Below are 13,854 nucleotides of genomic sequence, written 5' to 3'. Positions count from 1 at the left end.
ACTCTTTCCTCCATTTCTAAGCGTATCAACAGCATCCAGAATTCAAAGAAACTTAAAATTTTCACTTTTTAAATCAAAGTATAATTTACAGTCATGTTTATTTTTTCATACGTATTTTCTTGAAAAATGAAGTTCACAAAAGCATTTTTTTACATATTTTTCATTAGAACATAATCTGTGTACTGTATAATTATAATAATAACATTTAAATAATTTTATGGGGGGGGGATGCTTTCCCACTGTTAGCATTAAATTCACTTATATTTTATATCCTTAATGGTTGTTTAGTAAATTGTTTTTTCAATCCCAATTAATCACAGTAAGTGGACAACCACCATATATGCTACTGTACATAAAAATTTAATGTTTTAAAAATGAAATCTACTTACATTTCTCTGCCTTCTCCTTTCCCTAGCAACAAGAGCTGATGTCTCAATTTTGTGATGGTTTTCAATATACTGATTCCTTTTTACAGGAGATGTAGCTAAACTATCCTTTCTTACTGCTAGAACTAACATATGACAGCCTCCACAAGAAACCTGTTTATCATTAAAATATTCAGTCAACAATTCTCGCTTTTCTTAACTAAGTAACAAATTACCAATACAATTAATCTTTTAAGACAAATTAGTAAACAAATTATATTACTGCTAATTGTTAGTTCTGATTTTGCATGCTTCTGTAAAGCTAGAAGATAATTCTTTCAATATGCTTGTAATTACTGTATAGTCTTTTATATAAAAAAAATGGAACATTACCTGAGTTATCTACATCAATATGGATGAAATCTATCGTTCCTCATTCACTTTGAATCCATTATATATTCCAATGTAATATCAACGGAATTCTAATTTATAATATGCACTTCACATCTATGGCAAATTTGATGTGTATACAGAACAAGGCCAGTTGGGTGGTTAAAGAGACAGAACATAACTTGGAAGTCGATAGCTTCGAGTATTATAGAAGCTATTAAGCAGATCTATACAAAAAACTTAAGCATTATCCACTTGCCAAACTGGTTGGCCAGTGGATAACGATTCTACTCTCCAAATAGAGACTTGGGTTGACAACAATACTAAGTAAGACCTGAGTTTGAATCCATTAAAAAGCTACAAGTTTTAAGCCACTCAATAACGAAAAGAAAACATTTAATAAACTACATAAACAATATTTATCCTGATTTGTATAGACCCAGAATAGATACCAAAGTTGAAGTAATGAAAAGTCATATGTATACCCCACATACAAGTAGTGAAGAGGTGTAATACTTTATTATTAAAATACTTTGGATTAGTTCAAGTTGTAGAAAGTTTTTTTTTACTTAGTTATAAATTAAATTACTTTATAATTAATTTAAATAATCAAAATAATTTAATTTATAACCAAGTGAAAAAATTTTCTACAATAAGCTCAATAAGAAGGGTAAACCCATATAAGAAAGGTAAAATCATGCAATAAGAAATCAGCTGAGCAAAGTAAATCTCAAAGAGTTATTTTGCTATGTAGTGAGTAAAAGAAAGAATAGTTATGGAAGGCTAATCTTAATGAATGCAGATAGCAGAAAGATGGCAGAAGCAAAAATAGCTGAATTATTATGTGATCACTTTATGAGAGTGTATTTTCCAGGTGGAAATAATGAAGTGACAGGGGACCATTATGAGAACAGATATAGGTGAACTAGCCAGAATGGAAAGAGGCAAGACAGTTATTTCATAAAGGAAGCTTTAAGACAGGGTTGCAAATAAGAGATGAATCAGTATCTCAGGAACTGGATAAGATATTGTTAAATTGTGAATGAAGAATTTTATGATTATTAATACTTCATTCATGATTTAACATGAATTGCATTTCCTGAGCTAAGTTTGCTCCTAAGTAAATTGTAATTTAAACACTTACTGTTTTTTGTTCATTGAAATAATAATTGTAATTTTTTTTAGTTATTTATCTAATATAAATTCTTTATATTAACTTGTAAATGCATCCTAAGTGAACTGTAATATATGCATTTTATTTGTTGTTACTAAAAGTGAAAGTATTTCTAAGGGACTCCGCCAATGTGATTTGATTGGCTGCTGTCAGAAAATTAAGTTATTTCAAGATAGCATGTGCCTTAGCATTGGGAACTGTACAACAATCACGTGGGAATTTCGTTGTAAACTGAAAGAGCAGAGAAAAACAAGTTTGGGTGGGAAAAAGAGAGGGGATTTATGAGATAGAGGAAGAAGGAACCAGAAGGAAATCGGGGAGAGTGTAGGAAGGTCGTGAGATGCGATCTAACCTGGGATCGTACGATGTAACAAAGATTTGGAAACTTGTTCCGATTTTAATGAATCTTACTTCGAACTCATATTTATTTATAGTTTCCTGTCACCTTGTAAAGGAATATACCTGAGTGAAAGGATAATAATATGATCAAGATTTACCGTAAGATAAGTTATTACAAGCAAGAAAATACATTTTCCAGTCTTAACAAATAAGTTATTGAACTCAGGAATATCATAAGTTTTGTGTTGCCTATAGTGGAAGATTATCGAGTACCTAGAAGTGTTGTAAGAGTTTTCCATAATGTACAAGCTATGATGATCATACCGGTAAGAATATCTATTCTATAACTAACGTGTGTTAGTGTTAGTTGTGTCCGGAGAACTTGGTCAAATTTCGTGTTGCAGGAATCAGCTAGTCAAGCTTGAATGAGTGATATTATAAAACATTTCCTTGTGAAACTAATGTGAGAAACTTCATTGAAGAATTAGTTCGTGTTTGAATGTATTATTTCACAATGTATATGTAAATTCAAGACTGAGCCTTTTAAGAACTATTTTTATCCTCTGATAGATATTGATGATGCCAGCTAAGTGTTTGATAAAATTAAAGTTTATGATTATTCTATAAAAAAAAAGGAATTAAATTTTAAGTGTTTTGCTAAATATTGATGTTGTTTAAAGTGAAACTAAGTTGAAATCCTAACAGATGAGAATTGTGAAAGCGTTATATTTAAGTTCTAGCAGTAAATGATGCACTCAGCTGAGTAGAATCTAAATACTTATAGAATGCATAAATTATTTTCTAATTGTATTGATCTTAATAGCGTTCTTGTTTCTTACGTAAGAATAATTTTGTGAGAGAATTAAATATCTTGTTTAACTTGATTCTTGTGCTTGCCTAATTTCAGTTTCATTGCACCGCTCATTAAAATACGAATCTTGCGGGAAACCCTATGTATAAGTAAGAAAATTTAGGCCTGTAGTAAGTTCACGTTGCTGTTGTGGTATTTGATGCTTGATTCCTTCACAATAATTGTGTGATTTCAAACATAGAGTGGCGCAGTATAATAAAAATTCTCTTTATGTTTGAATGTGGGGTCAACCAACAACTATCAAATACAAATATTGGATGAAAGACTAAGCCAACAATATTGAAAAAGTTGGTTATGGGCAGAATTCAGGAATGAGTGGATAGGAATGTAATTCATGATGAAGGAAGCATGGCTTGGCCATGTCTTAATGATTTATTCAATTTATATTATTATTATTATCATCTGACCTCCATGGAGTCGGAGACTCACTGTGGGAGGTACACACTATTGCACACAATGCTTATTCAACCATGACTTAAATTGATTCAATGTGTCCACATTCACAACACACTCAGACAATGCATTCCACTCATCAACCACTCTCCATGCAAAGAACCTTCTCCTCACTCCTCTGCTCAGACCTTCCTTATAGAGTTGCCAGCGGTGGCCTCTTGTTCTAACCCCTCTCCCATTCTATGAAAAATCTCTTCCATGTCAACCTGATAACAACCCCTGACTAGTTTATATGTCTCAATCATATTCCCACCACCTTCCTCCTATTCACGAGGCTTTGCAACTTACATTCTCTCAATCTGTCCTCATACTCCACATTCCAAAGACCACTGACCATCTTTGCGAATCTTTTCTGGACCCTTTCCAATATTCTCATCACCATGAGAACCTGGCGACCAAATCTGTGCACAATAATCCATATGAAGCCTTATCAAGACCTTATACAATGGCATCATAACCTTTCTATTTTTGCATGTCAGGGTCCTCCGCATCATTGCCATTATCCGATGGTGACTTCTTCACAACTTGTGCCATGTGGCTCCTGAATTTAAGGTCCTTGTCCATCACACTCCCAGATCTCTCATCTCCTCTACTTCCTTTAAAGTTTTCCAGCCAAGTGTATACTGTGCATCTCATCATTGCTTACCAAATCTCCAAACCTTACACTTTGCAACATTAAACTGACAGTTCCACTTACCAGCCCATTCATGCAATCTATTCAAGTCCTCCTGTAAGGCCATAATATCTGCTTGACTCTGCACTGCTCTCCCCAATTTTGCATCATCTGCAAACAGCTGCATATCACTAGTTAAACCTATCCAAATATCATTACATACAAATTGAACAACAATGGTCCCAAAACTGACCCCTGTGGTATATCACTAGAAACTTTCCTCTTTCGGGATACTGCACTCTCATATACAACTTTCTGATACCTATCTCACAGCCAGTCACTGATCCAACTCAGAAGTCTGTTATCCAATCCCATCTGTTTCAATTTATTTAACAGTTTGTCGTGTGGCAGCCTATCAAAAGCTTTCGCAAAATTCAAGTACACAACTCTATATGCATCTCCCTGTTCAAAGTATATGTCACCTTGTTATAGTACATAAGTAAGTTAGTAACCTATCTCTGTGGTTATCAGCATTACTGATAACCACAGAGAATATCTGTGGTTATCAGTAATGATAACCACAGATATCACTGCTCTTATCAACAATTTCTCCAGTACCTTCACCACAACTCCAGATATACAGATTGGCCTATAATTTTGAAGCTACAGCCTTATCACCACCTTTATGCAGTGGAACAATTTTACCCTCCATCCACTCCCTAGGAACTTGTGCTGTTATAAGACACTTATTAAACAGGCATGCTACTGCCAATTCCCTGGAACGTTCCCTTAAGATGCATAGTGATATGTCATCAAATCTTATCACCTTATTAACATCAAGGTTATTGGAAGTTTTTTCCCACTTGGTTAGACTATAATAAATTTAGTTTAATCCTTTAACCAAGTGTAAGCAAACAAAGAGAGAGAGAGAGAGAGAGACGAGACCTCAATAAAGGTCGAAACCAGTCTGGGTAGTGGCCCTTCCCTTAATTAATGCATAGCATTATACATATCTGCAAGGAGATGTGCTTTGCATTATGGGAGATACTAGACAAGTAGTGATGAGAGCTTGGTCCACCTTTACCACGAGTTGCCTCAGTCCTGAAGATACTTCAGGCACAAACTTTGTTTGCTTACACTTGGATAAAGGATTAAACTAAATATCAAGGTTAATTATTTCCTCAAATACCTCCTGCTCACTCACAATTAAGCCATCCTCTCCAACTTAAGTTCCTCATGATTCCACCCTGATCAGGATGAAGCACACTTATAAACTGATCTATTATGATGAAGTGATGAAGCACACTTATAAATTGATACTATTCTACCATTTTCATCCATTAACATCATCTTACCATGATCATTCTTCCTTCTACTTGCAACATATCTAAAAAACTCTCTAGGATTTTTCTTTGCCTGATTTGCCAATTTCTACACATACTCAACTTTTGTTTTCCTTACTGAGTCACTCTCCTGGCTTGTTCTTTATATGCTTCATGTAACTGATTATTACCATGCTCCTCCTCCTCCATGGAGCATGCTCCATGCTTGAGCTCCTCATTCATCCATTTTACACCTAACTTATTTAGCTTTTTGGCCTTCGGAACAGATTCACAGATTTATGACTTTATGTATTTCTTTGTCAGTTCCCAAGCAGCATTTATTTCCTTACCACTCAACTCTTTGATCAATACTATAGTAGCTCCAAGCTGTCTCCTAAGCTTGTAATAATCACCAGCCTTATAATTCCACATATATCCTTTCCTCACAAAAGTCTGCATATGACTAGCCACAACCCAGGGGATCACTTCATGATCACTCTCACCAACTGGAGGAAAGTGTGAATCCCACTCACAATTACATTCTCTGATGAAAAGATCTAAAACTCTCAATCCTCATGTGCCCTCCTTTGCATGGTATCTGAGATAGTTATCTCTCACGAACTTGAGAAATTAATTTTCCTTATTCTCAAATGCTATCTCTTCATTCCAATCTATACCACCACCACCATACATCTATACCAACATCCAACTAAATATATCTTCCTGTCAATCTCTGCATTACACCACACTGCCTCATAACCATTGCCACTATTTCCCTCTTTCATGTCAACCTTATGTGGTCATAATTCCTCTGCTATCATCAGCAGCACTTCCTCCCTTCTTGTCCTTTCTATTCTCATGAAAAATACTGTATCCTTCCATTTCTATTCTCGTTAGAATATCATCTTCATTCAACCATGTTTCACTTATTCCAATGATTTTGGTGCAAATAAACTCAATCAGTGAAACCATTTCATATCCTTTATTTCTGATACTTCTGACATTATAAACAAACACAGTCATTCATTTTTAGGTCTATAACCAGTCCTATCCCAGCCACTTGTCAATCACCTTTATCACCACTTGCCACATATATCTGCTCAGTCTCAACTTCCCCACCCATATTGCAATGTCATATCTCCCTGTCCACCCAGCCCCCCCCCCCGTTTCTCTTGCATTCCTGCTCTCTCTTCATCTCTCACACTACTACCAAGCACTTCTGTCTCTTCAATACCACTCTCCTGATTTTTCACTTCATCTCTTGCATGCATCACACACTGTACTTTACTTCCATCCAGCAACACTTTCTCCAGTGCACTCACTCCAAAGCCATTTAAATGCAACCCATCACACTTGTATAATTTCATTCTTCTCTCAAACACATGCCATACATCCACAAACTGTACTGTACTTCCTCACACAGCTCTGCTAGCATACCATTCATGATTTTCGCTCTTCATCGCAACTCATCATTGTAAAGTATCATTTGAGTTAGATAAAGGAAATGACTACATGGCATAACCATTTCCTTTGTCCCGCATTATCACCATGATAATGCAGGACTTATGCTTCTTTCAATATGGTATATAAAATCTAATTTGTTTATAGATCTGGGATCCACAGCAAAGTTTAAGCCTTTATTAAGTAGTGAGAGTGCTTCATTGTTCAGGGCATGTCTAGAAAAGTTAATCACATTACTGTTCATTGAAGACAGTTGGTTGCTCCTGTTATCACTTAATTCTGGTTGGTTGTTGTTATCCTCTCTTGTTAGTAGTTGACTGTTCTTGTTATCGTGGGCTTGTAGTTGGCTATTTCCATTCAATGAAGAGAGATTTAAATTTGTCCATTGGCTATTTAAATATTGCTAATCTTTAAGTCAAAGAAATTTGGCTATAAGTTTTACATTGTTTCTAGGAGGTTTAGCCGAGTTGTCAGTAATCTTCTCAAGGATGTCTCAAATATCCATAATTTTAATGAAATGAATGTTGAATGCCATGTAACACTTAAGGAAAAGTGTCTTAGAGACAGTTTCTGCCTCTACAGATACTTACATGAGCACTGTTCAGCTAAATGGCATCTACCATGGCTTCCAGTTCTACTAAACAGATAAAACAAGCAACTTCTGCTCAAAATCTTTTTACAGTTGAATTACTGACTTTGACTAACTACACCTGCTACTTCTATTATAATAAATTTAGTTTAATCCTTTATCCAAGTGTAAGCAAACAAAGTTTGTGCCTGAAGTATCTTCAGGACTGAGGCAACTCGTAGTAAAGATGGACCAAGCTCTCATTACTCCTTGTCTCAGTATCTCCCATAATGCAAAGCACATCTCCTTGCGGACATGTATTAAAGGAAGGGCCAATACCCAGACCGGTTTCAACCTTTATTGAGGTCTCGTCAGTGGGAGCCAGACCCAGAAGTGGTGATACTAAGGCAGATGCAATGGAGAGGTCATATTTACTTATACGAGTTGCCTTATTATTAAATTACTTTGGATTTAGAGAAAGATGTTGGAAGTTCATTTTCCACTTGGTTAGACTATAATAAATTTAGTTTAATCCTTTATCCAAGTGTAAGCAAACAAAGTTTGCGCCTGAAGTATCTTCAGGACTGAGAAAACTCATAGTAAAGGTGGACCAAGCTCTCATCGCTCCTTGTTTCAGTGTCTCCCATAATGCAAAGCACATCTCCTTGTGGACATGTATAATGCTATGCATTAAGGGAAGGACCACTACCCCAGTTTCAACCTTTATTGAGGTCTCATCTGTGGGAGTCAGACTCAGAAGTGTACTAAGGCAGAAGCAATGGAGAGGTCATATTTGCCTCCTCCTATTAATCTTTCATTCTATCTACAGTGCTTCAAGGTCTGTGGAACAACATTCTTCTCTCACAAAAATCATTCTCCAGACTACAACACCAGCATTTCAACAAGAATACTAATAGGTTACTTTTCTTTTGACCCTGGCCAACACACTGCATTGATCTGCTATAGGCTTTGTGGCTTTGTGTGTGGGAGTGATATTATTATATTATTAATATAATACTATTAAAAAAATCTAAATCCAAAATAACAAGTGAAGAAGTGACTCTCTCTCTCTCTCTCTGATGCATAAATGATCAGAAAATGTTGAATTCTCTATGGCTATGTGCCTGGCTATCTACATATGCAGTCTGCTCTCACTACAACTGAATTTATAGGGACCAAAGATAGTTGTTCTAGAAAGTTTGCTACAGTGATTTCCCTTTACTACAGCAATGATATTGTAAGGATTTAAGTAAGGTTAGTTTTTTTGCTAGGAGTATGTTGTTATAGCGAGTTAGTCCACTGTAATGTTGTCTGCTATAGTGAGAGCTAAGGATATATAGCCTGTTATCATTCACAGTCTATATATACAACTTGGTGATAGATTCCTTCCATATGACCACTCTAGAAAATTTATAAGTTTGCATTCTGAACAGAAACCCAGTAGGTACTTGCCATTATTATTAGCTTTGCTCTTTTTCTCCAAATTTTACCAAAACATTTCTATATGCCTGAGATTCATTTCCTACCTTGCTGTTTAGATCTCCAGCAAGTCTGAAAATAAGAAGGAAATGTATTACCTCTTTATTTTAAAACCAATTAGAATGCATTCATCCAATATGACTTACTTTCCTCTTCAATACTCAGAACAATAAATTTCCTTGTACTATGAATACGAGACATTTTATGTGAGTGTTCCTTTATCAATAAAAATAATACCCAGAAGCATGTTCAAAAAGTCTGTAGTAAAATATTTTAACTTTGTTAATTTAAATGTTGAGTCACTCTGAACACCTAGGTGTGCAGTATATTTCTTTTCCTTCCATTCCTCCTACAGTAACTTTATTTCTCCATTAAGAAGACTTAAAAAAAAAAAAAAATCTCTTTGGTTGCCTCCAGAAACTAATCATTCCTTTTGATATCTGTATTCAGCTGTTTACACCTGGACATCTCTCTCTCTCTCTCTCTCTCTTTCTGTGTGTGTGTGTGTTCCTGTGATTTGGAGAGAATTAATGAGGCAGAATTAAAATTAATTTGTCTATTTTAAGTTTAAAATACAATTAGAAAACAATGATACAATGCTTTTTATCATAACATAACCTCTTTATATTATTTACTGTAAATATAATTATAAAAACATACACTGCACTCTAAAGATTCATGTGAAGAAATTTTACGACACAACACACAAATTTTAAGTATTCTTTAGAACATGTGTGTGTGTGTGTGTGTCTGTCTGTCTGATGATATCAAATGCTCCAGCAAATCTTTTACTCCTGAATCAATATAGTTGAAATATGAACATTAAAATCTCCAGGGATGACAATTTTACTTTTGCTATTAGGAAAGTCTGATTGAAGAAAATTAATTCAAAGAAAACAAAACAAAACAAAATTGACTATAAGACAAATGAATCTGATATAATGAAACAAAGAGATTTTTAGCCAAAGATCAAAAAAAAAGATAAGTTTTATTCTAAGTTGGACATGCTCCTGAAGGATAAATAGAAATAACAATCCAAATTTGAGATGAAAAGAATGGAACTGGAAAAGTAATGTGAGTAGTGACTGAAGAAACTGATAGCTGACCTTCTTTCAAGAAAACTGTGTGGTTTGGCAAACTGGAAATGGAAACTAATACTGAGATTGGAATAGAGATCAAGTATATTTGGTTATAAAAAATATGTGTATTTTAGTTGCAAATGAATAAAAAGGTTTTAAGAAGTTCCTTTTTCTGTATGTAATAAATTTTTCTTGGCTTTCATTGGTTATTGTTTTAAGGTGAGATGAAACTAGGAGGAATGTGGAAAATGTAGTATTAGAATTTTTTTGCTAAGCTAAACAAATGGAAAATTTCACCTAAAAGACAGGAATACTATAAGAAATTAGTATTATTATGCTGAGAAGCAAAACCAATCTACCCACTACCAGTACCTAATATCATAGACGAGGCTTAATCCATTCCTCAGAACTGTGTGGTGGATACCACATTTTTGGCCCCGCCTACATTGGTGTTCACTTCCAGTTTCTCTAGTCAGATGGTTTAATGCCTATTAGGCAGGGAATATCCAGGAATACTAAAAGACCTGCAACATGAAAAGTAGGTAGAGAAATTGGTTCCTAGAATCAAGCACTGAAAATTATGCATTCCATTTGGACTATCCAAAAAGAATAAAGAAGAAACCTCGCACCAATGTATTCTATCAGTTAATAGGGTATTAAGTGTTAACCAGTGGAAAAAAAACTATGCCAATGCTAACATAAATAGATGCTAATAGATAATATTTTCATATGGCAATTTAAGTTAAATGTTGGCTACTGGCTCATGACATCTCCATACCATCATCATCTTTTGGTTTAAGCCATAATTCAGTTAGCTAAATCCAAGATTGCTAGCCCATTCTCATTCATTCAATATCCAGACAGTAGGTATATACCTACTTCACCACATTAGGTCAGAAGACCAGTCAGTCTTCACATTCCTTAAAAGGCAATGTGGAGGTCTCTTCCCAGTTACCTAGTTTTAGATCCTTAAATGAGCATGCTAATAAAACATATCAATATTAATAAAGCATATTTTCATATGGTAATTTAAGTTAATGGGTGTTGGCTTAGGAGATCATAGGATTCTCACAGTCAGTCTCTATATTAATTCCTTACCTACTCATAAAGTAGGTAAAGAATAAAGGAATATGATACAGAACATAAATTTCATTTTGGTAGTGGGGAAGCCCAAATATGTTTACAAATTAGCACACACATTTGGGCTTTTTTAATGTTTTCTCCTCAATCTTCATTTCTATGAAATGAAGATTGAGGAGAAAACATTAAAAAATATAAAATACCATCAAGCAAAACATTTTATTTATGCTATTATAAAGCAAAATTATATCTCCTTTCTAAAATTACTTCTTCCCTACCTGTTGCACTTGGAATTTGTTAAACCGTATTACCAATGTCGGAATAAAACAGTTAGAGACCACATCATTCTCCATTAATCCCAGTTTACCATGCCGACCATCTCCACAAGTATACAGAGTTCCTTTATCTGAAATGAATAAACAAATTATTCATTAAACAAAACATTTATCTTCATGCAGCTATTTTACATGAATAAGCTTTTGATACTTATATTTGCATATTCCAGTAAGTTTCCTCCCCCACATATACACATACCCAGTTATCCAATGAATACTTTAGTTACAAGTAACAGAAATAACTGATCTTTACATGTAACTCAGCAACTACAAATCAATATAATATAAATGATATATAGTTTCAGTTTTAAAGATACCTTTGATTACAAGGACTTGAATCCTTCTTTGGATGTGAGGAATCTTTATGAGGGCTTTTTGAAATGAAGGCGAATTAGACAGTTTTACAGGGTAGTCACAGGATTTTCCTCCCAGAAAAGGATGTTTCAATCAGTTTTAAGTTCTATGAAAATCAGGAACAACTGCATTATCACAGCATTAATTATGTTTAAGTGAAGACAAGAGTTACTTGGATGTGACAGACTGCTGATTTTTTGTTCATTAAAGAGGAAGACAAGATGAAATGTTTCGTCTTGTCTTCTCCTTTATATAAACAGCAAATATAGTCATATCCCAGTAATATGACTCATTAGATTCCAGACCACTTTTGTATGACAAACTGCTGCACCCCCCCCGCGTGTTTTTTTTACTTGTATTTCATATAATGATTTAATAATGCTTTTAAGAAGTTATATATTTATTTATATATATATATATATATATATATATAAATATATTTACATCAAATAATCAAGCAAAATACTTTGAATAATTTTTGCAAATAAAAAAGTTATTCTGAATAGCTTGTCTTAAGGGAACACACAAACAGTTTGATCACCATTAAAAATTTGTACAATTAGACAATTGTCACATTCACAGATATCTGTAGTATTAATTAGTATAGCACTTTTCACTTCACTAAGAACTTTATCATTGTTTTTAATAACTAACAGTATGTGAGGTACTGTTAGTTATTAAAAATCGTCATTAGCCCATCCTCGTTCATTCAGTATCAAAGTAGATACCCAACAGGGTGCACCACGAGAAGCTGAGGATTGGACATTAGGTCAGAAGCCCTGGTCGGTTCTCCGCATTCCTTTAAAGGCTATGTGGAGGTCTCCTCTCAGTTATACAGCTTTGACCCCATTTCTCAAGTATACTTGCATAAATCTTACCAGGAACACTCAGTAGAGAAATACCTCTGTAATTCTCACATTCAGTTTTATTTCCATTTTTATATATGGGTACTATGAGAGCTCTACTCCAATCATCTGGAATTCGTCCTTCTGTCCAGGTCTTCTGAACTATGCAGTGCAGCCACTGTAAGACTTTTATACCACCATACTTCAGCATTTCTGGTCGAATATCCTCTACTCCTGCTGCCTTTCCACATTTCAAGTCTTTGATGGCTTTTTCTACTTCAAGTATGGATATGTATTCCTGACTGTATGCCTGTTGAGTTTGGTATGTTTAATTATGCAAACTGCACATTGGATGATTTACAGGAACAACATATCTGAGCAAATGCAGCATCATATGAATGGTTACTGCTCATAATTGAAAAGCATATCATATGAGCAGACTGTCATAAAGCAAAGCATAGCAAAGTGGGATATTAATGTATATCAAGTGCTGAATAATTGTAAGACTTGATTTATTTGTTACTGAGATTTTACTTTAACACTTTTTTTTTTGTCTACAATAAGTATATCCACAAAAAATCTGCAATTGGAAAACTACAGCAATAGAAGAATTAAAGTGACAAATATTAATGATGTAAGGAAAGACAGCAACTACAAACCAATTAATATATCAGGAGTGGTTGTTAAAGTAATGGAAAAGTTGGTTAAAGGTAAAATCCAACAGGATATGGATGCAAATACTTTGCAGTGGGCAGCATGACTTTGTAAAGGGTAGTTTTATATTAAAGTATATTAATATTAAATATAAATATATTTATATTAAAGGGGTTTTATAAAACTCATGCAAATGAAATTTTTCAGTATATGACAAACAGAGAATTAGGGTTATCCAAGGAAATTGTGTAAGAAGGTGGTTAATAAGGGCATGAGGACTAGATTTTTTGTGTGGAGAGTTGTGAATGAGTGGAATGGATTGCCAGAATTACCTGACAGTAAATAAATTTAAGGAGAGATAAGACAGATTTTGTGTCTAAAATATTTAGTTTGAGTCTCTCACAAAGAATCTCCGGACTCCATGAAAAAATCGTATAATAATAATAATATTATTTCTTCTACATGTGTAGAT

General features: G+C 34.3%; 1 protein-coding gene across 1 annotated transcript in view; it reads right to left on the bottom strand.

The window, feature by feature from the left end:
- LOC150095945 (X-linked retinitis pigmentosa GTPase regulator-like) overlaps positions 1-13,854 on the bottom strand; it is a 166,165-nt gene that overhangs the window by 78,603 nt on the left and 73,708 nt on the right. Inside the window, exons 9-10 of the mRNA XM_090409247.1 lie at positions 11,473-11,600; positions 390-539 (exon numbers count right to left, since the gene is read on the bottom strand). Of these exons, the coding sequence (XP_090265373.1) occupies positions 390-539; positions 11,473-11,600 (278 nt within the window). The remainder of the gene's footprint in view (positions 1-389; positions 540-11,472; positions 11,601-13,854) is intronic.

This window comes from Typopeltis vanoorti, chromosome 19, assembly GCF_054136105.1.
Source record: "Typopeltis vanoorti isolate ZY-2024b chromosome 19, IOZ_Tvanoo_1.0, whole genome shotgun sequence".
Taxonomy (NCBI): Eukaryota; Metazoa; Arthropoda; class Arachnida; order Uropygi; family Thelyphonidae; genus Typopeltis; species Typopeltis vanoorti.
Note: the sequence above shows the minus strand (reverse complement) of the source record. Positions and strands in the feature narration are given on the sequence as shown.